The sequence below is a fragment of the Pinus tabuliformis genome, chromosome 8, assembly GCF_031772625.1.
Source record: "Pinus tabuliformis cultivar Carrire ecotype Pingquan chromosome 8, CPIR1, whole genome shotgun sequence".
NCBI classification, from domain to species: Eukaryota; Viridiplantae; Streptophyta; class Pinopsida; order Pinales; family Pinaceae; genus Pinus; species Pinus tabuliformis.
In genome coordinates, this window is record NC_142294.1 from 1,274,930,986 (window position 1) to 1,274,957,457 (window position 26,472).

Consider the following 26,472-nt stretch of genomic DNA (forward strand, 5'->3'; position numbering starts at 1 on the left):
AAAATCATTTCCTCAGATTCAACCCTAGAACCAATCAATATTCAAATAACCATGGTGAACTCATATCTGTCAAATTGGTTTAATCATTACTCTTGAAAAAGGAACTACTGGAATCCAAGTTCTCTACGATTCCTTAGTGATCCAATGGATGAAAGGGGATTTTGTGCTAAGAAATTTCATGCTTCAATAATTATTCCATGACATTGAGCACCTACAATCATATTTGTCTCACACTTTTGCCCATGTATACAAATAAAAATACTTTAAAACTGATACAATCCAACATTAACTAGGTCGTCTAATCAAGTCATAAGTTCTACCAATATGTGCTTTACAAACCATCATAATGCTCATAGGGATAGAGGACAACCATTAATATGAATACTTTGCAAAACTCTAGTTGTTAGTATTAACCAAAACTCTTGCATTGCCTCAGATCAACTACAGGTACCATGTCAATGTTGAAATTTTTCTCCAGAGTTTTATGCAAATAGGTTTTGTAATTAAGAGCATGTGCCCTAAAGTTTGATGCCCACAATCCTGAACTTCAATGGTACACAGTTGAACAAGGCAAATGCAACAAACCTCAGATTCACTAGCCTGCATATTGGCACAAACAAAGACAGCCAATCAGTTGCAATGATAGTCGTTTGAAATTTGAAGAAAACAGATAAGTGACTTTAAACTACTAATAAACATGACACACTATAGAAACCCATGTATCATTAACATATCATAATCAAGGGCATCCCTTGACCATGTACAACTGCACATTTTTCATCCATACAGTAACCAATCCAACATTCATGTCATGCATATAATCCTTCACCACATAGATCTCATTCAGGTAGCTCAAATCAACCAATGCATGGTGAGCAAGACAAGCTCACTCACATGCTGAAATGTATCCATGCACACAACTAGGCTGTCTAATCAAGTCATAAGTTCTGCCAATATGTGTTTTACAAACCATCATAATGCTTATACTTGGGGATCTACTACAAGAAAGAAGCTACAATGGCCTTGCTTGATGTAGCTTATGTGAAGCAAATTAAGAAAGAAACAATCACCTCATCCTCTCCAACCCCTTCATAATGCTGGTACTGAAAGAATCTGAAGGTCTTATTGGCCTGAAGTATAAATGACAAGGGGATACAGTTAAAACAACTTTAAGAAATTGGTACAAAGATAAGGATACAAAATCCTACAAAGCCCTACATTTAACCTTGTCTTGGGGGATTTCATTAGCAAGAAGTGAAAAAACATTCAAGGGTAAGGACACCATGCTTTATGAATCTTCTTCCCAAAGTATCAATATGTTAAGTAATTTTCCTCCATCCCTCATCATGCTTGAAACTCTAATTTTAATATTGACATTTAAATTCCCTTGGCATTCTTCTATGGAGCCTCATAAGGGATTTCACCTTAGGAAGGAGTTTGGTGACTAGTTTTTTTCTTCCAAAATCATTTCCTCAAATTCAACCCTAGAACCAATCAATCTGCAAATAACGATGGTTAACTCATATCCGTCAAATTGGTTTTAATCGTTGCTCTCGAAAAAGGAACTACTAGAATCCAAGTTCTCTACGAATCCTTAGTGATCTAATGGATGAAAGGGGATTTTGTGCTAAGAAATTTCATGCTTCAATAATTATTCCATGACATCGAGCACCTACAATCGTATTTGTCTCGCACATTTTCCCATGTATACAAGTACAAATACTTTAAAACTGATACAATATCTGAGGAAGGACTGGAGTTGAAAAAAGCACCTAAGAGATCAACCAAGTACCAACCAATCAATAGAGATTTGAGACTAGAAGCAAGAACGCACAACATAAATATTATCTTCAATGTTATCTTCTTGATCAGTGGAAGAAGACACTAAAGAGGCAGCTCCAAATAGAATGTTTTTCTCCCTTGCTTGATTGGCCTCCATAAGCGCCTTTTCCAACAAGAGCTTAGCCTTTGGATTGAGTTGACTTTTGAATTTCCAGTGTAGGCCAAACCAATTGTTCTGCAGAACTGGGATTCAGTAAGGCTCAACAGGCAGAGTGTTTGTACTTAAGGGTTACCCCATATGGGATGCGTCTGCCAAGCAAAACACATTAATCAGAAGTCTACGAAAATCTCTTTGTAAATTCTCTCTTTTTATCTCCTATTACAGTAGTCCTATTTGTAACAAACTAAACATATAATAAAGTTTGAGTAAACAGGACGAATGAAATTATGCCTTTAGAGAGAGTTAATGGAGTTCTCACCCAGACGCATCTCGCTGAATGCGATCAACACCCCAAGCCAACAATTCTCGCACAGAATCCAAGCAGCCTACTCGAGCAGCAAGGTGCAGAGACACATTCCCTTGTCGTCTGTAATGGAAAAAACATACAAACAAGGGTGGTTTTGATTAAATCTTGAGTTGGAAGAAGCCTTGCCTATTCAGTCACAAACAACAAAAATACAAAGTTGATAGAATTTCCTTTCAAGTTCTGATAGAGCACATGTTGTTCAGGAAAGAAAGATCCATTTGGCACAAATTTTCAAGAAAAAACCCAATTTTCACAAAAGAAGCATACATGTTATTAAAATGAAGAGCAATATTTTAGATGTAACAATTATATTTTCGAGGATACAAAGAAACTAATTACAAAACTAGGTGTCTCTATCTCTTACTCGTGGCTCTATCTCTTACCCATGAGCTCCAGTGGTTGCACAAACAAAAGCCCCATTTCTCAATAGCGATTGAACAACCCCTACATGTTTCATTTGGGCTGCAAGGTGTAATGAAGTGGCTCCAACCCCATCTCTTGCATTTACAAACCGGGAAAATCCCCAAGAGTCTGCAACGGGAGTAGACTAGGCAGCTAAGAGAATGGCTTCCAAGCGATTAGTGTGGAAAAACAAGGGCGGATTTGCTTAAATCTTGAGTTCTTTCTTATTCAGTCACAAACAACAAAAATACAAAGTTAACAGAATTTCCTTTCAAGAAAGCAACCTCTGCCCTTTGCAAATCCCCTTATTAGACGACAGAGAAAAAGGCATTTTCATTGGAGACACTGCAGGTCAGAGCCTGACCCATTTATTACCAAATCTTGCCTGTTGAATCCCCAATACCTTCAGCCCCTTATCAACACCTCTCAGACATTTGAATCCTGAAAAATCTAACTCTAGAGTCTCAAATAACTTACCAGACAACCCTTATAAAAGTTTCGTTTTGCCTTGCTGGTAGAATCTTGGTCCGTGGAATACCTTCAAGGTGTAGAATGTCGGTCTGTCGAATACCATGGTGGAGGCGTTGATTCCTCAAATGAGACATTTCGAGTAGACCAAACCATCTCATGTCGCCATGTCTCATTCCTGCAGACCAAACCCTCTCATGCCGCCATAAGTAAAAGAATTTGTGTAAGGGAAAAAACATACAAACAAGGGTTGATTTGTTTAAATCTAGGCGGTGTGAATCTGACCTATTTAGTCACAAACAACAAAAATACAAAGTTAACAAAATTTCCTTTAAAGAGAGTAGCCTCCGCCCTTTGCACATCCCCTTGCTGGACGATAGAGAAAAAGGCATTTTCATTGGATACACTGCAGCTCAGAGCCTGACCCATTTATTACCAAATATTTCCCTATTGAATCCCCAATGCCTTGAGCCCCTTATCAACACCTCTCAAACATTTGAATCCTGAAAAATCTAACTCTAGAGTCTCATATAACTTACCAAACAACCCTGATAAAATTTTTGTTTCACGTTGCCGGTAGAATCTCAGTCTGTGGAATACCAAGGTGTAGAATGTCGGTCCGTCTAATACCATGGTGGAGGTGTCGATTCCTTGAATGAGACATTTCGAGCACACCAAACCCTGTCATGCGGCCATGTCTCATTCCCGCACACCAAACCCTCTCATGCTACCATAAACAAAAGAAAAAGATTAAGTTTCGATGGTTATTGTTTCAGCGATAACGAGGTCATAAACATTTTAATCATCTAACATTATATCAGACGGATTATAATAAGACACGTAACACAAAAGGGGAGTTGATTTCAAAGGGGAACGCCTTACGATGTAAATATTCTTAAAATATTATTTTTAATATTTATCATATGTAATTTAAGTGAAAAGATAACCAAGTTTGAGTTAATTTATATTCAAATGATAGAAATAATAACTAATAATAATTAATATTATATTATTAAAGATATAGTCTAATCTTATTATTAACGACTTGTGTAACTAATCCATATATATTTAATAGATCTATGGATATTAGTAAATGTAAGGAAAATAATCTTAGTTATCGTTACATTATAAATACTAGATCCCTTTGGATTAGTCATGAAAAAGGGGGGGAATATATATATTAATAGTAAAATATATTAATAATAAACTTTTAATATTAATATTAGCGTTAATATTGTTTATTTTTGCATGGTATTAATATTAATTTGGCCCATAGGCTTCACCTAAATAAAAACTCTCTTTTTTGAGTGTTAGTAAGTATAAAGAGGTTTATGGAGTAAATATAAAAAGAGGTTTTATTTATTTATTATACATGTGGTTTATTTATATTTATATTTATTTATCATATCTCTTTTATTTAACATGGTATTTGTTCCATAGGCTTGGTATATAATTAGATGTTGATTTCTAATCCTATTTGATAAATTTGTATTTATTTATCATACATCTTTATACCTCTTTTATATTTATTTATTTACCATACCTCTTTTATAAATATGGTATTTGGCCTATGGTATTATTAATTATTTGTCCCATGGTATTTTACCCATAGGCTTCACCTAAATAAATCATATTTTTTGAGATTTCGTAAATATATAGAGATTTATGGAATAAATATAAAATGAGGTTTTATTTATTTACCATACCTCTAGTTTATTTATATTTTTATATATTTACCATGCCTCTCCAGTAAATATATAAAAAAAGTTTTATTTATTTACTATACCTCTAGTTTATTTACATTTATATTTATTTACCATATATCTTTTTTTTGAATGTTCTTAAACCTCTTTATATTTTAGATTTATATTATGTTTATACATATTAATAATTAGATTAGAAATGTTAAATGTTAAGCATTACATTTACACATTTACTTTTTTATGTAAGATCTACCCCAATATTGGGTTGTTTACATTTACGTTTACATGTTTACGTGTTGTTTACATTTACGTTTTTATGTGAGATCTACCCCCATACTGGGTTGTAGAGCGCCTCTAGGCGGAATGAAATTATTTTAACGTTCACGAGCCTAAAAATAGCCCGCTGGGACAGATTACTTCTCCATTTGGTTCTGACCTTTTTCCCATGAAATCTCACAATAAACACTCTCAGCTTCTCGACAAACCCCTCGTTGAATAGATTATCCTAAGAGCTAGCTGCCAGAACATCTGCATAACTTTCCCTATGGTCCTTGAAGGCCTCACATCCTAAAATGAAATGTATTTCTGCTTTCACTTTTCCTGAAGAGCCAAAAATGCATACTCTTTCCTCCCACATTTCTTTTGGCTTTTATGAGAATTAGTCCTTAATTGATCAATAATATTTTTGGCTCTCCAAGAAATATTGGCCCCTATGTACGTTTTTTGTTGATGATTATGAGTGGGACACATGTTTAAACAAATACCCCATTTACTAAATCATTTGTTTTTGTAAATAAGATAATATATTACTTGATAAGTTGATAGATTACAAAAAAGGGTTGTGTGTGAAATAACCCAACACAAAACCTGCCAAAAAGCTAGTATTGGCCGAAGCGCAGGCCATATTAACAGTCGAACCAGACAAAAGAGGAGCCTAGAGGTGCTCTCATTACAACAACTCAAAATTGAAAAATTAGTTGCGGAGGAGGGAGTAGAACGCCTTGTGGCAGCTGACCTTGTAGAAATTGTGAACCTTCGTGACAGATAATCTTTCATAGAGGCAAAGGAACATACACTTGGGAAGATGAACCGGAAGGCAATCGACTGCATCACTCCTGGTTGGTGGTGACCTGATCCTCATCCAGGTGAATGGGAGTCTCCTGTGAGCTTCCCTCCTACTACGCAGTGATGACCCAATGACTCATGGAGGGGCCCTCTTTCTTTATGCTCGGGGTTCCTTCAGCAGCTGAATGAACTTTCACAGTAGACTTCTTCTTAAGGACAGTGTAGTTCGGAGCGTCCCGAGTGATAAATTTGCAATGATGGATGGCTTTAACATACACTACAAACTTTTCCGTGAGCCGATCAATCTTGGTTCCCAAAGTTTTGGAACGCTCCTCTTGTTCCTGCATAGCAAGCCCCATGATGGTCTTCATTTGCCACCAAGTTTCTATTGTACGTGCAGAGGTTTTCCTGCGCCCTAGTGAGAGCAGGGTCAAGAATCCAGGCAAACTCTACATCGACCTTCTTCGTGGTAACCTCTCTGTGGAGAGTATTGGCCTGGGCCTATAAGTTTGAAATTCGCTGCCGAGTCTCTGAATTAACCGCCGCTAAGTAGCACATGGCAGCGTGTCTAGCAGCGGTCTCCACGCGAGTGGTAGGGATAGGTCCCAACAACTGTCAACGGGAGGCTGCGCGCACCTCCCCTGCTAGGACCAAAGGTGGAGCTAGTCCTAGGAGCCATGAGATAAACAGAGGGGCTGGAATGCAGGGGGAACCATTTACTAAATCATTTGTTATTTTGCCACATCCAAGTCTTTTTTTTTTGCACAATATGTCATTAAACACAATCTTAGGTCATCTACGCTTTTTCATTTGTTCAATTTTTTTTAAATATCATCACATGATACAATCACATAATAACTATAGCTTAATAAATAGTGAAATTAGAAGTTAAAAAATAAATAGTTTTAGGGATTAGAGTTAAGATTAATTTCAACAAAGTTGAGTTTAACCAAAGTGAAAATTAACTAGTAATCTTTTAAAACCAGAACGAACATTAAAATGGAGTCGTCTACCGAGGTGGAACAATTTGCTCGGATGGCCAAAAGTAGTTGGAATTCGGACAAAAAAATTTCATTTTTTTTGAATCATGTTTTTGATGGTGGAAATAGATTCCACCATCAAAAACCTCTAGGGCACCCAAAATCTTGAAGTTTGACAGCAACAACCTAGATTTACAAAAATCCCTACCGGATTTTATCAAGATATTCCTAAATTTCCATGATTTTTAGGGCAAAAAAGCAGTATGGTTAGACTGCGACCATTAAAATGATAAATCACATGGTGTTATTGTTAGCGTTTAAAAAAAGAAAAACAACCAAAACTAAAATTGCATCCACGCATCAACACATATATAGAAAATTGGGCCTGGAGTATGCCCTAAAATTGCTTCTGCTTAGCTAAGAGCTCGTCTTCCTCAGATGTAAGGAAACAGGGCTCAAGACCCAGAGGTATATGGCAAGAGTGAAAGCCTGCGCCCTTACAGACCATCCACAGGTTATTCCAAGTGGTGTGGTTTTCCTTGATTAATGGTGATGAGTCAACCTGCACTCATGGTTAGCAACTAGAGATAGGTGTCCTCACTACTGGTTTGACCACTGAGTTATGATAGGTTTTCCCACCTGTAAAAAAAACACATATATAGAAAATATAAAAGAAGAATAAACTATTTTACCGTCCACGAGGCTAAATATAGCCTATGCTGTTTGATGTATTCGACCATTCTTATATGAAGCTTTATAAAAAATGCTCCCAACTTTTCATCAAACTCCTTGCTAAATAGATTATCCTAAGAGCTAGCTGCTAGCATATCTGCATAACTTTCCCTTTTGTCATTGAAGGCCTCACATTCTAAAATGAAATGCTTTTCTCTTTCCATTTTTCCGGAAGAACAAAAAATGCATACTCTTTCCTCCCACACTTCTTTTGGCCTTTTCCATCACCCTGTTTTACAAGAGAGTTGATGAGAATAAGCCCCTAACTAAGCTATAAGAATTTTAACTCTCCAAAAAATATTGGATTGTATGATTCTGGTTAATAACCGATTAAACACTTTACCCTCATATTTAAAACAATTTATAATAACTACGTATAATATAGGGGGTAAGTAGTGAGACCTCGAGAAATACGTAAAATGTGTCCGAACGCACAAAGCAATCCAACCGCCCTACGTGTCAAAGCAATCCAACCGTCCTACGTGTCAGCAGTAATTCTTTGAAAATGGGGGCGCAATTATAAATGGTTTTATGGGCTGGGTTTAACAACGGGGAGGGGTCGTAGCGTAGGAAGGCGATTTAGCATCCTCGATCAATAATTTTATGTGCTGTACGCAGTGGGGTTTGTATTTTTATATGTATATCGCTTCTGATGGCCACAGACCCCATGGAGACACCTCTGCTCCCTCCCTTGGGCCGAGCAAAGTAGTACTCATTTCCTGCACAGGGAGGGAGGAAGAGGGGCAGACCTTCAATTTCTTCCAAGGTACGTTAAATTTTGGTCAGATTTCGGTCTAATTGGGTTTAGTTTTTCAGTAAGCCAATTCTTGCAAGGTTAGGGTCTGAGATTGAACACAAGGTGGAAAGTTTTTAGTGGGTTGAGGCAATTCCATTCATCGCGCTGAGGGTTTGGTCCCAATTGCATGAAATAACTGTTGCTTCAATTTTTTTTCCTTTTATTTATTGTTATCATGATATTAAACTTTATGGGTTTGAGGTGGAATTTGGGGTTTGAATTGTGGGGTTTCAGAAACTGTTAATTTTAACTGGTTTATAATCAGTATTAGTTTTACAGAACCTGGTACAGAGGCTAACTTACTGGAATCGAGTCATGGGAGTTCGCAATTATAGAATTTGAAAATTTCATAATAAGAATATAATGCGAATTTTGGGGGTTGATTTTAGAGGAAACCGATCATATAATAAGTTAGGTGAATTGAATTGAGTGAGCAATTCAAAATTTTAATGTCTTTTAATAAAATAACATGCAATTTTGGGATGTTCGCATTTCAACTAATGGGCTCTGTTTTGGCTGCTAGGAATTGAAATTCGAAACTAAGTCAGGTTCTAGTATTTATCTGAGATAAGCATGGAAACTGTTCCTCCATCAAACGAGGAACGATCTATGCAGATCTCTTCTTCTTTGGAATCTGCAGCAGCTCGCTTGGCAAGGACTACTATAGGAGTAGACGGTAAGGCAGAGGATAGAGGGGCTGAGTGGGGAGAGTTCATGAGACTGCCATCAGCCCAGCTGAGATGTGCATTGACTAAGCGGAAATTTGAGGAGGTAGAATGCAGTGTTGCAGAGTCTAATGGTTTAATGGTAGTAAGACCGAGGAGGGAACTTCGAGAGGGTAACCTCCAAGAGACAGTTGTTTTGAGGTCCAGCGGAAGTCAGACAATTAGTCCGGTGGATCAGTTTAATTGTGGATTAGACGCCGAGATTATCGTGGAGAGTAGTGCATGTGATGTGAATGATGGCTTGGAGAATAATTTCAACAAGGCTGCATTACAGGTGCCTCACGAGGCAGATTTAACGACATCTGACAAGCTTCACTCAGGAGCTGAGGTTATGAGGATGAATACTGATAATTCCGACGGGGAAGTACAGAAAATGACAACAGCTGATGTTCGTAAAGCTCATTATTCAACTAACAAAGAGGAGACTAAAGACACAATAATTAACAAAGAGGAGACTAAAGACACAATAATTGATGAGAAACAGGGAGAATTTCTCATGGATTGGTCTTCTCCAACCAGTGTTGACAATGTTTCTGATTTTCCGGTGTGCCCTAGTTCTACCTCGACAACTGAAAAGCTAGAGGAATCGGAGTCGATGGTGTCAGTTATTGATGGGAATGTTCTCCAACCGTCTGAAGATGAAGAGCACGAAGTGCAATATGTAGACACAGGTGAAATTGGATACAATGGTTGCTATATCGATACACTTGAAAAGGACAAAGAGAGGGAGGAGGGGTTTGCCAATTCCTTGAGCAAATGTTTAACTGAAGCCACAGATGATTCTAATATGTGTGTAAGTGCAGATTCATATGCTGAAATTCCAAGTTTCTGCAATGCACAGGACCAGTCTATCCTCAATGAATCCTTAAGCAGAGATGCTTCAGTTGAGGAGATCAATAAAGATGATACTCCCTCCGAGTCAAGGCGGCAGTTCTTTGTTAGGACGATTTTAGATGCGCCCACAATCGTCCTTCATGCTGATTTGGGTGACACAGTTGAGTCCGTTCACAGGCAGATTCAAATGAGAACAGGATTGCCTTCTTATGAACAACGTCTCATCTACTGTGGAAAGCAACTGCAACGGGAGCAGACTTTGGCAGTCTACAATGTTACAAACGATGCAACACTTCAGTTGGTTGGTCGCATGCGAAGCACTGCTCTTCCACATTCATGGCAGCTTGTCAGTGATTTAGTAGCTACCATTCGGTTGCTCTGTGCCACAAATGGTACACAAAAAACATTACAAGATAAAGTCTGTTCCCAAGTAAAAGAGTTTTTGAAGATGGCTGCAAAGACAATACCTTCTTCAGAGCATATGCAGGTCTTTCAGCTTGCAGGAGCAGGGGCGACTCTAGCTTTGGTTATGTTAATGCTTTCTCCTGTGGAAAGCAATCACAAGTGTGCAGAAGAAGCCATTAAACTCTTTACCTCAGCTAACGAGGAATATTTACCAAATCATATTCACTGCTACTGTGCTCCTATTCTTTTGGAGTTTTGTAAGTTGTTTGCTAAGAGTGCTCCTAATCATAACTTATACACAGTTTGCCGTAGCTCTTTAGCTTCTCTGCTAGACACAGTTGGTTTTGCCCATGGGAGTCCATATTTTCATGATGCAAAGGCATCGACCATTGTTCAAGAATTTTCTCCCTTTGTGAGTGAGCTATCCATTAGATTGTCATCGAATTTAAGATGGACAACAAGGGCATGTGCTCTTAAGGATAGGGCAGTAGACATACAGCACGTCAAAGAGGGGCAGGATTTTACAGCTTTTGTGATACCTCTCTGCAAAGCCATGGAAGCTTGCAAAGTTGAATCCAATGTACCAACAAATGGAGTTCATGTAGAAGACAAAAGTAAAGGTTTTCAAGAAGATTTATGTGAGAAACAGACACTTATTACCAACTGTTCGGTTTCCTTAAAGGAAGAGATTGGATCCCACAAATGGCTTAGAACAGTTTTCAAGAAGCTACTGCTTGAGATTGACAGTTGCCTTCAAGCTGTTGAAGATGTTGTGGTTGCTCCAGGGACATCATCAGTTGATGATCATCCCTTCAGCTGGGCTCCATTCCTTGTTGTTCTCAAAGGTTTGCATGCCATTGCTAAGTTATATGATGATGCAATGGAAGAATTGTTATTGAAACTGCAATTGCGTCGCTCAGCTTTAAACATTCTTATTAAACAGTTGCGGTGGCATGATGACCATTTTTGGCTACTTGACTATGGCTTTCTTCTTGATTTTGAGTCTAAGAAGCGACTTGTTATGGCAATGCTGCCTGAACCACAGGATGACCATGATGAACGACAGGAGGTTATTATTCAGAGATCTCAGCTGCTGACAGAATCATTTGAATTACTGGCTTATGCAGAATCTGAAGTTTTGCAGGGAGGGATTTCTGTGGAGTTTATAAATGAGGAGGCAACTGGCCCAGGTGTCTTGCGGGAATGGTTTTCTCTGATATGCCGTGAAATTTTTAATCCTCAGAATGCACTTTTTTTATCATGCCCAAAAGATCGTCGAAGGTTCTTTCCCAATCCTGGTAAGTTGTTGCTATACTTCTGATGTTGGATGGGTTTTGTGGTATTTTCCTGGACAACAAACTGCTATGACGTTGACCTTTGAGGCCTTACCATTCAGCAAAGGGCACTTTGTATCTTATCATTTGGCAATTAAATGACAGTGAAATATGTTTTCTAGTGAACACTTGTTCATATATTTGTGGCAATGCAAAATGTGCCACAGCCCACGCCTGGTTTTTGTGGAAAATGTATTATCGCCAGATACTGTATGTGTGCATAAAAGCATGCCAATGGTTAAATATGAATGGCCATCTTTTAATTAACAAGTATTTTGGCAATTACTGGAGAAAATGCCCATTTAAGTAATTATGCTTTAGAAGCCTTTTATTGGAATGCTTACTGATTTGGTTTTACAACTTATAGTTGCTGTAGTATTGTTGAATGTGAGCAATATGTTAAGTTATTAGAAGTTGGTTGGTGCTTAATTCTGAATATTTCCTTGTGCTGCAGCATCTGGCGTGAATCCTGGGCATCTTACCTATTTCAAGTTTTGTGGTCGAGTGATAGCTTTGGCTCTAATGCACAAGGTCCAAGTTGATATAGTTTTTGCTCGCATATTCTTCATGCAATTGACAGGACAACCTGTCTCTTGGGAAGATGTTCAGGATGCAGACCCAGATTTGTATTCTAGTTGCAAGAAGATTTTGGACATGGATGCAGCTTTTCTTGACTCAGATGCTCTAGGGCTCACCTTTGTGACTGAAGTTGAAGAACTGGGGTCCCGGAAGGTAGTGGAGCTTTGCCCAGGTGGTAGGGACCTGGTTGTAGGCAGCAAGAATAGGCATAAGTATGTGAAGCTTCTCATTCAGCGCCGCTATGTGACATCAATTACAGAGCAAGTTAAATGCTTTGCTCAGGGATTTTCAGATCTTCTTGTCAATTCCACACATCAACAGTTCCTGCGTGCATTAGAACCTGAAGATATGGACCTCATGTTATATGGATATGATCGAGATATTTGTGTGGATGATTGGAAGGTCCACACAGAGTATCATGATTACTCTGAATCTGATAACACCATAATTTGGTTTTGGCAGGTATTGTAGTTTCCAATTTACATTTAACCATGCTTAGGAACAGAGAAATTAGAAATTCGTTATGGTAAATCTGATTCCCCCCCTGAATCTGGTCTTTTTCCGTGCATTTATAATGTGATGTGTTCAGAAACGCTAGTTTTGTTCCTAACTGTGCATTTGGGTTGGCCCTCTTAGGTTTTGTGTTAACAGCTGTGAAAGTTACCAATGCTAGGCTTGAATTGATTTAGTCTAGTAAAGTTACCAATGCTAGGCTTGAGCTGATTTTGTCTAGTAAAGTTACCAATGCGCTAGGCTTGGGTTGATTTAGTATGGGAAAGTTTCAAATGCAGTTAACTCAGCAAAGAGATGTTATCAATAAACATGGAGCTCCAAGGAGAAGACATCTTGTACTTATCATAGCTGATAGTTTATTTAGGGGCTTGTGAAGTTTGAACATGTAACATTTCCTCTTCTATGGTATCAATTTTTTGTGTTTGAACTTTGAATCATTTTTGTTTCTAATTGCTGTTTCTTTTTCGTTTTGATTTTGTACAAACACGATTGAAGTGGGAATTCTGTTATTCTAACAACACCTTCATTATCTGAGGTATTGGTTGACACATGCTTGTTATGTTGAAATTGAGAATGCTACGTTGTTATGGTCTGACTAGAATAGGTTAGATTTTCCCGGGCTCCATTTGATTTAGTTCAGCTATTTTCATTAGAATTTTCTTCTTCCTTTCTTAGTCTGGAATATGCCACTAGAGTTTAGTACTTGTTTTGAATATTATATAACATTTGTTTATATTTTTCACTAATGCACTTTCTTCCTTCCCTAGAACTTGAAAACCTTCAGGTTAACACATGTAGACTTCTTCCTCCATATCTCCATTTAGGAAGGCATTCTTCATGTCCATCTAATGAAGCTTCCACTGAAACTGCCATGGCTAGAATTAATTGAATTGTGCTCATTGTAGGAACAAATATCTTCTGGTATGCAATGCTCTATGGCTAAGTAAACCCTTTTACAACTAATTGTGCCTTGTACTTGTCGAGTGGGTCAGCTACCTTTTATTTGATCTCATATACCCATGTTGTAGCCAATAAGTCTCTTCCCTAGTGGAAGAACTGTGAGATCCAAACTATTTTTTCATTAGACTCTTAAGTTCGGTTGCCATGGGAGAAAAGTTCGATTGCCATGGCCTTCTCCCATTCCATTTTCCCTATTGTCTCATCAAACACATGTAGTTCAGAAAGTCTTTCATCATTGTCCACTAGAGCAAGTTCATTTTTTTTGGTTTTTGTTTGCTATTGCCTCTCAATGATCGTCCCTCAATCATTTATCGTACCCAAACATCTCCAATGGCGTCATGCCACCATTTTGGCATCTTGTTGTGATCCTCCTCATCCAAGTCAATATTGTCATAGTGAATTGGGCTACCTATACTTGGGTCATCCAAAAGTAAATTTAGGCTATCCACATCCAAGTCTAAAAACATTACCGACTTGGAAGATTCCTCAATCGTAGAATCTCCTGCAACTTTCAAGTGGAGCTACTTGAAGCTTGACAACTAAGCTTTTAGCCACAACTATTTGCTCTACAATAATGGTCATCTCTAAAAATGTTTGAAAGATCCAACTTTTCATCAACCACAACATCTTTGCTAAAGCTCAACTAATCGGTGTCAACATCAACGAACCTATAAGCTTTATGATAGTCATTGTACCCTAAATAGGCATTAATAAAGTTATTTTGGCTTTAGGTTACTTTATGCTTTTAGTCAATTAGGTTTATCTTAGGTGGTTGGGAGGAATGCTATCCTTCCCACGTTGTTCAATTTTTCCCACAAGTGACATGTTGAGCTCATATTGGGTATATTGTTGTAATGGCTTCGAGCCTTCTTGTTGATTGACATTGTGCCTTAAAGAGTCTACATTTTACCCTAGATACCATCCTAGAAATGAGGGGACGTACTTAAGGGTTTTCCCCGGGCTTTGTAATGGAGGAAAAAAGTTGTTTTATGCTTTATTTCACTTTTAGTGTATTTCTTGGTCTATCCCACATTCCTAAAGTGGATTGGCTCAACTAGATTTTAATCATTTATGAGGCATTCACTCCTTGTTTTACCAATGCAATATAGAGAACTCCCTCAAGTTCATCTCGGTTTTCTTTGTGTTTGATATTGGGAGAGTCGATGTTGGGAGATTTGATGTGAGATATATTGAAGCCAAAGAACACAAACTGTCCAAATGAAGCAATGAAGGAACTCCAATGCCAAATGGAAGAGAAGTTACCAACTTCAGTAGCATCCAAGTTGGTGGAGGGTTGAAGGAGACAACCAAGCCAAATAAGTCCTAGAGCATGGGAGGTTTAAAATGAGAAGTAGATCACAAGAGAGCTATTAATTTGATAGAGTTTTAGTATAAGACCCTTAACAAAGAACAAGGGAGTGACTTAAATAGAGGAGACATTCCACTGATGTTTCTAGAGATTTCATTGAACATTGAGGTGAGTGGCTTTTATAGGAGAATCATGTTGCAAGTTCATGGCCCCTTGTACTATACACAATTGGGTCAAACCATGGGAATTCTTAGTAAACACCCACATTGTGCCACGTGATCAACGAATTGCAACAAATAAGTATTATATGATTAAATAAAGTAATGATTTGAGACATGGACCAAATCTACCTAAGGTAATTTAAATTTTGACTAAGCACCTTAAAGAGTGTGTCCTAATGGATTAACATCATTTGGGGACCAAGGAACGCTTCATAACTAACAAAATATCTGTTAAATTTGGGCCAAACATCACTTTGGACAACGCTTAAGAGGCAACTGATATTTTTCTTGGATTCCTCTTTTTGAGAGGTGTAAGATTGATCTAAAGATCCATCCCATTCTGACATGTACAAATGAAGTTATGAATTTATTTTGACTATGGACAAATTGTCAAGGTCGGCCAACCATCAAATTAGCCTCCTCCAGCCTTAAACATTGCATATAAATATAAGGTGCCTCCTCCTCATTTTGGCATCACTCTCATTCGTCTCTCTCTCTCATCTTGATTGGGTACAAATTTTTGGGCTTCTCTCTTTCTCCACACGTGCGAAGGAAGGTTTGATTTTCTAGCTGTTGCGTTGACCAAATTTGACCGAAATTTCAGGAAGCTAACTTTGACCAGCGTTGACTTCAGCTTTGTGAGGGAGACTTCCTTTGGGGCAGGCTGCAGTTTTGGGCACAAAAATCGAGGTAGTTTGACCCCTGTGTTGACCAACGTTGATTGCTCTAGTTCTAGTTGTTGCGTTGAATTTAGTTGACTAGGTTTGACTAGTTAATTTCAAATTATTTGGGGTTGCATTATCTTGCTGTTGGAGGCAGAGTTGACCAAGGTTGACCGAGTTGTCTTGGAGGTTTGTTTCAGCCTTGTTGACTAGCATTGACTCTTTGGTTAGGGCTTTTTGTTTCTGCTGTTTTGACTGATCATATTGGGCAAGTGAATATTGTAAATTGTACTCTCTCTGTTGAACTTTTGAAGAATTATAAGAAGAATTGATCAAGGGTTTCCCCACATTGGGGTTTGTCCCTGGCTGGTGCCATATCTGGTGTCCTCTTGTGTTGGCTTGTCTTCTACTATTATTGTTTATGTTCTATCCGCATTTTACTATCATGTTGATGTGATTGCTAATCTGGATATAATATTGGGCTAATAAAGAATTTGAAGTAAAATTGCTCTAAGCATAGAACATACCATTGTTATCCTAAAATTAACATGGTATCAGAGCTGAGGTGAAGACAAAGCCCAAGCAAGAGTGAGAAGAGCAATCACCAAGAGGAGCAATCATTGATCAAAGACAAGATTCAATGGCTTCCACATCCTACTTCAAGTCTGATGATAAGCTTCATGATAAGTCTGATTATCATGCATGGAAGATGTCTCTTGATTTGACATTAGAAGAACAAGATGTGATGGATTATGTGCAGGGAAAGATTTCAGAGCCTCCTAATGCACCGACTGCTGCTAAAACCAAATACAAGAAGGGTGAAGTCAAAGCTAAGAACTTCATCAGGGATTCTATTCATAAGCATTTAGTTGTTTACATTTTCAATTTGAACACATCAAAGGAGATATATGATAGGTTGGTTGGCATGTTCAAATCTAGTAATGCAAATCAAATTCTTTTCCTCAAGAACAAGTTGAAGGATATAAAGAAAGGAAGAAATGAAGATATTCAATCCTACTTCATGAGGATTACAGAGATAAAAAATGATATTCTTTCGATTGGAGAAGCTATTTCTGATAGGGAGCTTACCCTCATTGCCCTTGGAGGACTTCCTTGAGAATGACACGTGTTCAACACTACTATTCTTAATAATGACATGATTCTAGGTTTTGAAGAATTGCTGACTAGATGCTCTCAAGAAGAAACAAGGATGATGGAACTAAGTATGCCTTCAAATAGGAATGATCCTACTGCATTCTTTGCTCATGATAAAAAGAAGAACAATGCAGGTTCAAAGAAGCAATGGTCGGGTTTCAAAAATGGAAGGAAGGGAAGATGCTTCATTTGCAACAAGTTTGGTCACTATGCTAGGGAGTGTCCCAATAGAAGGGATACACCTCATGATGATGACAATCATAACAACAACAATTTCAGGGGCAACAACAATCAAAGGAATGGCAAATTCAACAACCAAGGAAAAAAGAATGCTCACACTTTTAATCAAGGAAATGGTCGCCCTTCCAAGAGATCAAGAAACACCAGCTATGATGAATCTAATGTTGTTGATAACAAGCAAAAAGAATTCTATCTTATATCTGCCCCTTCTACTGCATCTCCTCTGGACACTTTGGGAAATTGGTTTATTGATAGTGGTGCTTCAAAGCACTTCACTGGGTATAAGGAAGCTCTTTCAAATATGATTGAAGGGGATACAAATTTAGAAATTATCCTTGGAGACAATGCAACCTATCCCGTAAAGGGAGTTGGGAATGTTACTCTTCAATTGAATCAGGGTAACACCATTCATCTACAAGAAGTACTATATGTACTCGATCTAAAGAAGAACTTGGTATCTATCTCGGTAATGGAAGACAAAGGATTCAAGGTGACATTCATCGATGGAAAGGTACATGTGTGGAATAAAAATTTCAAAGATACATTTACACTTGGTTTCAGGGTTGATAGACTATATCAAGTTGGAGGAAGCCCATTGGGAGCTATGTCTTGCGACACATCACTTCAATCTGAATTATGGCACCGAGGTTTGCTCATCTACATTATAAGGCTCTACCAGATACAAGGAAGATGGTGACAGGTTTGCCCAAATTTAAATTTGAACATGAAGGTGTTTGTCGTTGAAGAAAAGCATACAAGGGGACCATTCCCCTCAAGTGATAGCAAGACTACTGACATATTGCAATTGATTCATTGTGATCTATTTGGTGCAATGCCCGTGAACTCATTGGGAGGATAATTATATTATGCAACCTTTATAGATGATTTCTCTCGCAAGACTGGAAGATATTTCTTGAAGAAGAAGGACGAAGTATTCTCATGGTTCCGTTCTTTCAAAGTTTTATTTGAAAATCAAACCGGGAAGAAATCAAAATTCTGAGGACCAATAATGGAACTAAATGCGAATCAAATGAGTTCAAAGATTATTGTAGAGAAGCTGGCACTAAGAGGGAGACTACTACCTCATATACTCCTTAGCAAAATGGTGTTGCTGAAAGGAAGAATTGTTCTATCGTAAAAGCCACTCGTGCCATGCTTCATGATTAAAGCCTTCCGAAAGTCTTATGGGCCGAAGCTAAAAACACCGCTGTGTATGTTCAAAATAGATGCCCTCATCAAGCGTTGGAATCCAAGACTCTCCTAAAGAAGTTTTCACCGGTAAGAAACCTGACATTTCTCACTGTAGAATTTTTGGTAGCCTCGTATATTTTCATGTATCGAAAGAAAAGAGAAGAAAATCAGATGCTTCCTGGAAGAAAGGAGCATTTGTGGGCTACAATGAAACTTCTAAGGCATATAGAATCTATGTGCCTGGTCAAAGAGAAGTGGAGATAAGTCATGATATCACTTTCGATGAGGATGCTGCCCTTGGCAAGATTAGTAACCTTCCTCTTCCAAGGAAGGACAAAAAAGCCGATTTCAGAAAGCAAGGAGAATTGCAGGATGAGCAGATGCCCGATGCTGAAGGACCAATGGATCCCATTGATCCACCCCCTCATGAGCCCTCCTCCTCGAAAAGGAGACCCTCATGGCTTAGGGAGACTCTCGAAGATGCCGAGAGACATGTTGCACCTAGGGGGACATTTCGTGAAAGCAAGAAGCCGAATAGGTACCAAGGGTACTTAACTGCTATGAGCACCATTGTTCAATCTGTGCCTTGCACATTCGATGAAGTTGCCAAACACCGGGTTTGGAAGGATGCAATGAACGAAGAATGATGTCTGGGATGTGGTCCCTAGACCCAAGGACAGATTTGTTGTCACCTCAAAATGGCTCTTCAATATCAAGCATGGAGCTAATAGAAGTGCTGAAAAATTCAAGGCGAAATTTGTTGCTTGCGGCTTCTCTCAAAAGGAAGGTGTAGATTATGATGAGTTGCCCGTTACACCACCATCCGTTCGATTATAGCCCTTGTTGCCTTGCAAGGATGGAATCTTCATCAGATGGATGTCAAGACTGCCTTTTTGCATGGTTCACTTAAGGAGGAAGTCTATGTAGAACAACCCGAGGGGTTCGAAAGTCAAGATCGTCAGTCACATGTATGCAGGTTGAAGAAAGCCCGCTATGGGTTGAAGCAAGCACCCTAGGCTTGGTATGAGAGGATCAATATCTATCGAATGAAGCTGGGATTTATGAGAAGTGAAGCTGATCCAAAACTTTATTTTAAGGTTGAGAGTGATAGATCTCTCATCTTGGTACTCTATGTGGAAGATCTCTTTCTGACAGGTGCAGACCTTCTTATTCATCAATGTAAGAGGGAGTTGGCTTCCGAATTCGAGATGAAGGACCTAGGACTGATGCATTACTTCCTAGGGTTGGAGGTCTGGCAAAAGGCAGGTGAGATTTTCCTTTTTTCAAGGAAAATATATTGTGAATATTCTTGAAAGATTTGGGATGGTGGATTGCAAGTCCGTGACTACTTCAATGGAACTTAACTTCAAGAAGTTACGCAGAAGTGTTGCTGGGCCCGATTTGGGAAATCTTTTTGAGTATCATCAACTCGTGGGGGCCCTGATGTTCTTGGTGAACTCCCGTCTGGACATATGTTTTGAAGTGAATACATTGAGCCAGTTTATGGTCAAGCCTCATCACATACATTGGATTGCTGCCAAGAATCTCTTGAGATATCTTCGAGGCACAGTCACTTGTGGATTGAGATACACTGTCGGGAATGTGAGGCTCCATGGTTACTCTGATGCAGATTGGGCTGGCAGTGTGGTGGATCATAAAAGCACATCTGGATGTTGCTTCTCTCTAGGTTCTGCTTCAATATCATGGATGAGCAGGAAGCAGAAGTTGATTGCCTTGAGCACCACTGAGGTTGAATATATTGCTGCTAGTTTGGCTTGCTGTGAAGCTGTTTGGTTGAGGATGCTCTTTAGTGAGTTGTTTGGACATGTGCTAGATACCATCGTGATCTTCTGCGACAATCAGAGTGGGATTCGTCTTTTGGAGAATCCTATGTTTCATGATCGCTCCAAGCATATTGATATCAGGTACCACTTTATCTGGGATATGGTACAACGAGGAGCAATAAGGCTCCAACACATTGGCACTAATGATCAGGTCTCCTATATTCTTACGAAGCCCCTGGGAAAGGTCAAATTCTTGACCTTTCGTGAATGACTTGGAGTCGTGGAGAGACCCTCTTATGAGGGTCTCATACGAGATGGATGTTGAGCTCTGGGAGCTCGGGGGGGCTTGGGGTACTTCTTGGAACGATGAGCGACCATAGGGTGACTCACCCTCCCCTAGTGGTGCGCTATGTATAGGTGAATGGTTCAACCTTCCCTTGTGATACCTCATGGTGGCATATGCATAGGCTGAGTGGCTCACCCTCCCCTATGGCATATGAGTGGGATGAATGCTTCACCTTCTCTTGCCGGCACATCCTACCGATGCAATCTGGGACTCATGGGAAGTACCTCTCATATGGCCAATGAGTAGGGAAATGAGGATAGGGACCATAGTACTACCAATGGATGCATCGTGTACTATCGTACTCCCTATGCTATGATGTTGATATTGATCTAGGATCAATGGAAACTGACTTCAGGTCGGTTAAGAGTGGTACGACAGACTCTCTATTATTGGAGACTGACTTTGGGTTAGTGGATAATTGTATGATACATTCTCGATCATTTCTTCTTTCTTCATGGTTCAATAGAGCATAGCAGAGCAGTGACAGGGATGGCACAGATTGCTAGACAATTTGGTAGGTGATGTTCTCCCTAGTTGAGAGGGAGTGTTAAATTTGGCAACTAGGGCCAAACATCACATTAGACAACTCTTATGAGGCAGCTGATATTTTTCTTGGATTCCTCTTTCTAAGAGGTGTAGGATTGATCTAAAGATCATCCCATTTTGACATGTACAAATGAAGTTATTTCCATTATTTTGATTATGGACAAATTGTCAAGGTCGGCTAGCCATCAAATTAGCCTCCTCCAGCCTTCAACGTTGCATATAAATACAAGGTGTCTCCTCCTCATTTTGGCATCACTCTCATTCATCTTTCTCTCTCTCATCTTGATTGGGTACAAATTTATGGGCTTCTCTCTTGCTCCACACGTGCGAAGGAAGGTTTGATTTTCTAGCTAATGCGTTGACAAGATTTGACCGAAATTTCAAGAGGTGAGAATTTTAGGAGGTTGACTTTGACCAGCTTTGACTTTAGTTATGTGAGGGAGACTTCTGTTTGGGCAGTTTGTGGCTTTGGGCACAAAAATCGAGGCAGTTTGACTCTTGCATTCACTGCCCTAGTTTTGGTTGCTGATTGACTTTAGTTGACCATGTTTGATTGCTTAATTTCAGACTGTTCTAGGTTGCATTATCTTGCTATTGGGGGCCGAGTTGACCAAGGTTGACCGAGCTGTTTTGGAGGTTTGTTTCAACCCTGTTGACCAACATTGACTTTCTGGTTAGGGCTTTCTATTTCTGCTATTTTGACTAATTAGATTGGGTAAGTGAATATTGTAAATTGTACTCTCTCTCTCTGCTGAACTTTTGAAGAATTGATCAAGGGTTTCCCCACATTGGGGTTTGTCCCTGGTTGGTGCCATATCTTATGTCCTCTTGTGTTGGCTTGTCTTCTATTGTTATTGTTTATTTTCTATCTGCATTTTACTATCATGTTGATGTGATTGCTAAACTGGATATGATATTGGGCTAATAAAGAATTTGAAGTAAAATTGCTCTAAGCATAGAACATACCATTGTTATCCTAAAATTAACAAGATCCCAATCAGTGCATGAAGTGCAAGAAAGAATCTAGATTAGCAGAGAAGGACCCAAACGAGTCAACCAAAACACCTATTATAACAAGGAGGATAAAGATGGAAGGAGAACAACCCACAATGGAACTAGACATCATACTAGAAGACCACAAGCATTCATTTAGACCAAGGCAAAGGACTCTAAGGGAGAGACTTCATCAGACTATGAGCCATTGCTTTGATGGATAGGACCTTGGTGTCATCTGTGGGTGGGTCAAGGATGGTTGATGCACTATAAATTACCCCGCACATCAATGTTCAAAGAGATATGTGCATGGTCAGTACAAAGTGTAGAAACCATCCACAATAGCCATAAAACATGACATCAAAGTTGTTGGTGATGTTAGTATTGTAACATCCTCTATCACATCAAATATTTGTATTGTAGCAAGGGAGAACGCTATCATATCAAGAAGGGAACTTGCACCCCAAACCCAATTTTTGTATTGGAAAAGCTTTTGTTTAGGCAATGCCTCATAAACCACATTTTCCTACCAATTGTTATCCATGTGGTAACGCAACACACACATAACAAGAGTAAGAGTAAGTATATCATTGTGGGAAAGAAACCCATATTAGAGATATGTTGTTGTAGTGAAAACTTGCAATTATGGGCATGACATAGATAACAACCACAAGCCAAAGAGATACACTGTTGTAGTGAAAACTTGCAATTATGGGCATCACATAGATAACAACCACAAGCCAAAGAGGGCTTACAAGGCATGTCAAGAAAACTATTATTGATGTTAGTATTGGAGTGAGGGACACTGCTATGACATCAACTTGGGGACTTGCACACCAAAGCCAACATCTAGATCATAAAAGCTTTTGATGTGGATAATGCCTCATAAAACACCTATAGAATGCTTGCAAAGAGAAGAGAGCTTTGATATTATAATTTATTCAATGTGTGTAAAAGTCATTAGATAGAAATGTCTCATGAAAGATGTGTAAGTTAGGAAACTACATATGTAATAATAAAGTGACATGTAACTGAGCATTCATGTCACTTTATTAAGTCGCAACTTTATTAACTATTCATAACTTAGTCGTAAGTTATGCAATGCATGATATTGTAGAAATTTCTGTTTTCCCACCCCGGTTTTCAGTTTCTCCTTATTTCTCCCATATAGTTAAATGCCCTTTCCCATAACCATACATTTAACAAGCTGAAAAAAATAAATTTGCTGAAAACACAAATTCTGGAAATTTTACAGAATGCTGGAAATTGTAGAAATAAAAATCAGCAGTAATAAACAGCCATTAAAACACACCGAGATTTTTGGTCAATGTGATCTGGAAAAACCCCCTACAACTCTTGGGGAAAACCAGTTTGAGAGTTCTTCTTTATTTCTGAAAATTGCCTTTTACAGTGAGAAATTTTCAGCAAAAAATCAGCAAGCAAATTTACAACTTATCTCTTTTCCCATGCTTCACAGCAAACTGGAAATTATAGCAAACAGGACAGCAATAAATGTTGTACGGTCTCCTCGATTTTCGTGCCCACTTTCAGCATTAAATGCTGCTGTATGGCCCTCCTTTTGCGTGCAGAAAAACCAGCAAACTGCTCCTTGATTTTTGTGCAAACCTCTCCTCGAAAATCGTGCCAAAATCTGCCTTTCACTGTGTGCTGAATCAACTGTACAAATCTGCTCATCTGCTGCCTTGGAATGTGTGCCAAGCTGCTGTCTCCTTCTCCTCCTTGCTTAGAAATCTCTCTTGCTCTCTTGCTCTCCTTCTCCCAATCTGCTCATGAAAGAATTGAATCGAATGTGATCTTTTCCTCCTTTTGCTCCCTTAATATAACTCCAAATGACTTTTGGGTGACCTAAGTGACTTTTGGGTGATCTCTAAATCCAGTGGCTGAAATAGATTTAGATCAATGGCTGAGATTAAATGCTCATTTAAATCTCACTTTTTATTTTTTAATTCACCCTACTTTAATAAAGACCCACTTAGTCATTTATTTCCAAAGTCACTTTTCCTTTCTAATTTTTCATTGACTTTATAAAAGTCACTTTAAAATTAGACTTAGTAACTTTATCACTTAAAGTCACTTTTAAATTAGATTTAACTTTATAAAATTATAAAGTCACTTTAGGAGAAAAATTAAATTCTTTTGGACACTTTTCCCTAGGCCAAAGATCAAAGCCTAAGGGAACCACCTATCCTCCGGTACCAAATTTCAACACTCCCTCTTACCGAGGAAGGTGTTCCTCACCACACCCATCTTGTCTCTGAAGTAGACATGCTTGCCCCGTGATGGCTTTGGTAAGGATATCTGCAACCTGCTCATCAGTGGAAATATACTCAAGCTTCACAACTCCCTTCTGAACATAGTCTCTGATGAAATGATATCTGATCCCGATATGCTTTGACCTGTCATAAAATACTGGATTCTCCGTGAGTTTAATGCAATTCTGATTATCACAGTAAATCACTGAAGGTCTCAACGACTGACCAAATAAGCCAAACAACATCTTGTGAAGCCAGATAGCCTCACAACTAGCTAGACTGGCTGCCATATACTCTGCTTCCGCTGAACTCAGTGCTACTGACTGCTGCTTCCGGCTGAACCATGACACTACTGCTGAACCCAACCCAAAACAGCAACCTGAAGTGCTCTTCTTATCAGAAGCACAACCTGCCCAATCAGAATCAGTGTATCCTGCCAATCTCACTCCATCTCCCTCCCTGTAGTCCAGACCATAATCCACTGTCCCCTGCAAGTATCGCAAAATGTGTTTTGCAGCCACCCAGTGAACCTTCCTAGGCTCACACATAAACTGTCTCATAAACAGATATCTGGTCTAGTGTTGACCAAATACATCAAGGAACCAATCAGCTGCCTGTATAATGTGGGATCCACCAACTCGGAATCCGAAGCATGAAGCTTCTTCCAGTTGGTGATCATTGGTGTCGACATGGGTCTACAATCCTCCATGTGGAATCTGCTAAGGATGTCCACAATATACTTCCCCTGCCCCAGGAAGAAATGCCCCTCCTCTTGCCACACCTCCAAACCCAAAAAGTAATGCATCAAGACGATGTCCTTCATCTCAAACTCCGTCGCAAGATCTCTCTTGCAGTGCTCTATGAGTCTCTCTGCACCTGTAATGATCAAGTCATCCACATACAGCACCAGAATGAGAGGCTCCTCACCAATCACAATAAAGTAAAGGTTCGGATCTGCCTCACTCTTTGTGAAACCCATCCCCTGCAAATATGTATCTATCCTGGAGTACCAAGCTCTGGGAGCTTGCTTTAGGCCATAAAGGGCCTTCTTCAGTCTGCACACATGGGACTCCTTCCCATGCACCTCAAAGCCCTGTGGCTGCTCAATGTACACCTCCTCTTGTATGAAGCCATTGAGAAATGCGGTCTTCACATCCATCTGGTGGATCTTCCAACCCATCTCTGCTGCTATCGATATAATGGAGCGGATCGAAGTATATCGAGCCACGGGAGCGAAGGTCTCCTCATAATCAACTCCCTCTACCTGGGAGAACCCTCTAGCCACAAACCTCGCTTTGAATTTCTCAATGCTGCCATCTGCATCATGCTTTACCTTGTAAAGCCATCTGGAAGTAACCACGGATTTTCCCTCAGGCCTCTGCACCACCTCCCAAACATCATTCTTCATGATAGAAGAATACTCCTCCTGCATGGCCTCTCTCCAGACCTGCTGGCTAGCTGCCTCCTCATAGCTAGAAGGCTCAGAGTCAAGGATGCTGGTAACCATCGCCATATAGCTACAAAACCTCTCAGGTGGTCTACTCTCTCTGACCGGCCTCTTCGGCTCAGCAACAGATGTGGCATCTTTCAAGGTGTCCTGAAGCCACTTGGGCTTCCTCTTCCCTGAGCGCACTTCTCCCACCGGAGAATGAAACTCCTCCTCATCATCATCAGTAGCCTGAACTCCTGACTGTCTGTCTGCTGTCCTCTTGCCTGCACCTGAACCTGTAGAAGCTGAGGTACCGTGTGAACTGTCCATCAATGGACTCCCTAGTGAACTGCTCTGTGAACTGCCCTCTGACTCAGCGAGCCACTGCTCACTGACGGACCTGACATCCTCATAGATGTACCTCCGGATCCTCCTGATCCCTGCCCACTGGATCCCTGCGACTGACTCAACTGCTGCTGAGGGTCTGGCTGATCCAGATACTCTAACTCCCGTGACCT

At 39.4% G+C, this 26,472-nt stretch overlaps 1 protein-coding gene and 1 long non-coding RNA gene across 2 annotated transcripts in view; one reads left to right on the plus strand and one right to left on the minus strand.

Annotated features, from left to right (window-relative positions):
• Positions 1-245: 245 nt before the first annotated feature.
• On the minus strand, positions 246-3,723 carry LOC149240043 (uncharacterized). The gene is made up of 3 exons (XR_016245493.1): positions 2,262-3,723; positions 1,835-2,091; positions 246-600 (listed from the first exon to the last, which is right to left on the minus strand). It is a non-coding gene; the product is annotated as an uncharacterized LOC149240043 (long non-coding RNA).
• A 4,471-nt stretch (positions 3,724-8,194) lies between these two features.
• Positions 8,195-26,472, plus strand: part of LOC149240044 (E3 ubiquitin-protein ligase UPL5-like) — a 68,444-nt gene continuing 50,166 nt past the window's right edge. The window contains exons 1-3 of the mRNA XM_089373619.1: positions 8,195-8,425; positions 8,979-11,717; positions 12,208-12,794. Of these exons, the coding sequence (XP_089229745.1) occupies positions 9,029-11,717; positions 12,208-12,794 (3,276 nt within the window). The 5' untranslated portion in view covers positions 8,195-8,425; positions 8,979-9,028. The remainder of the gene's footprint in view (positions 8,426-8,978; positions 11,718-12,207; positions 12,795-26,472) is intronic.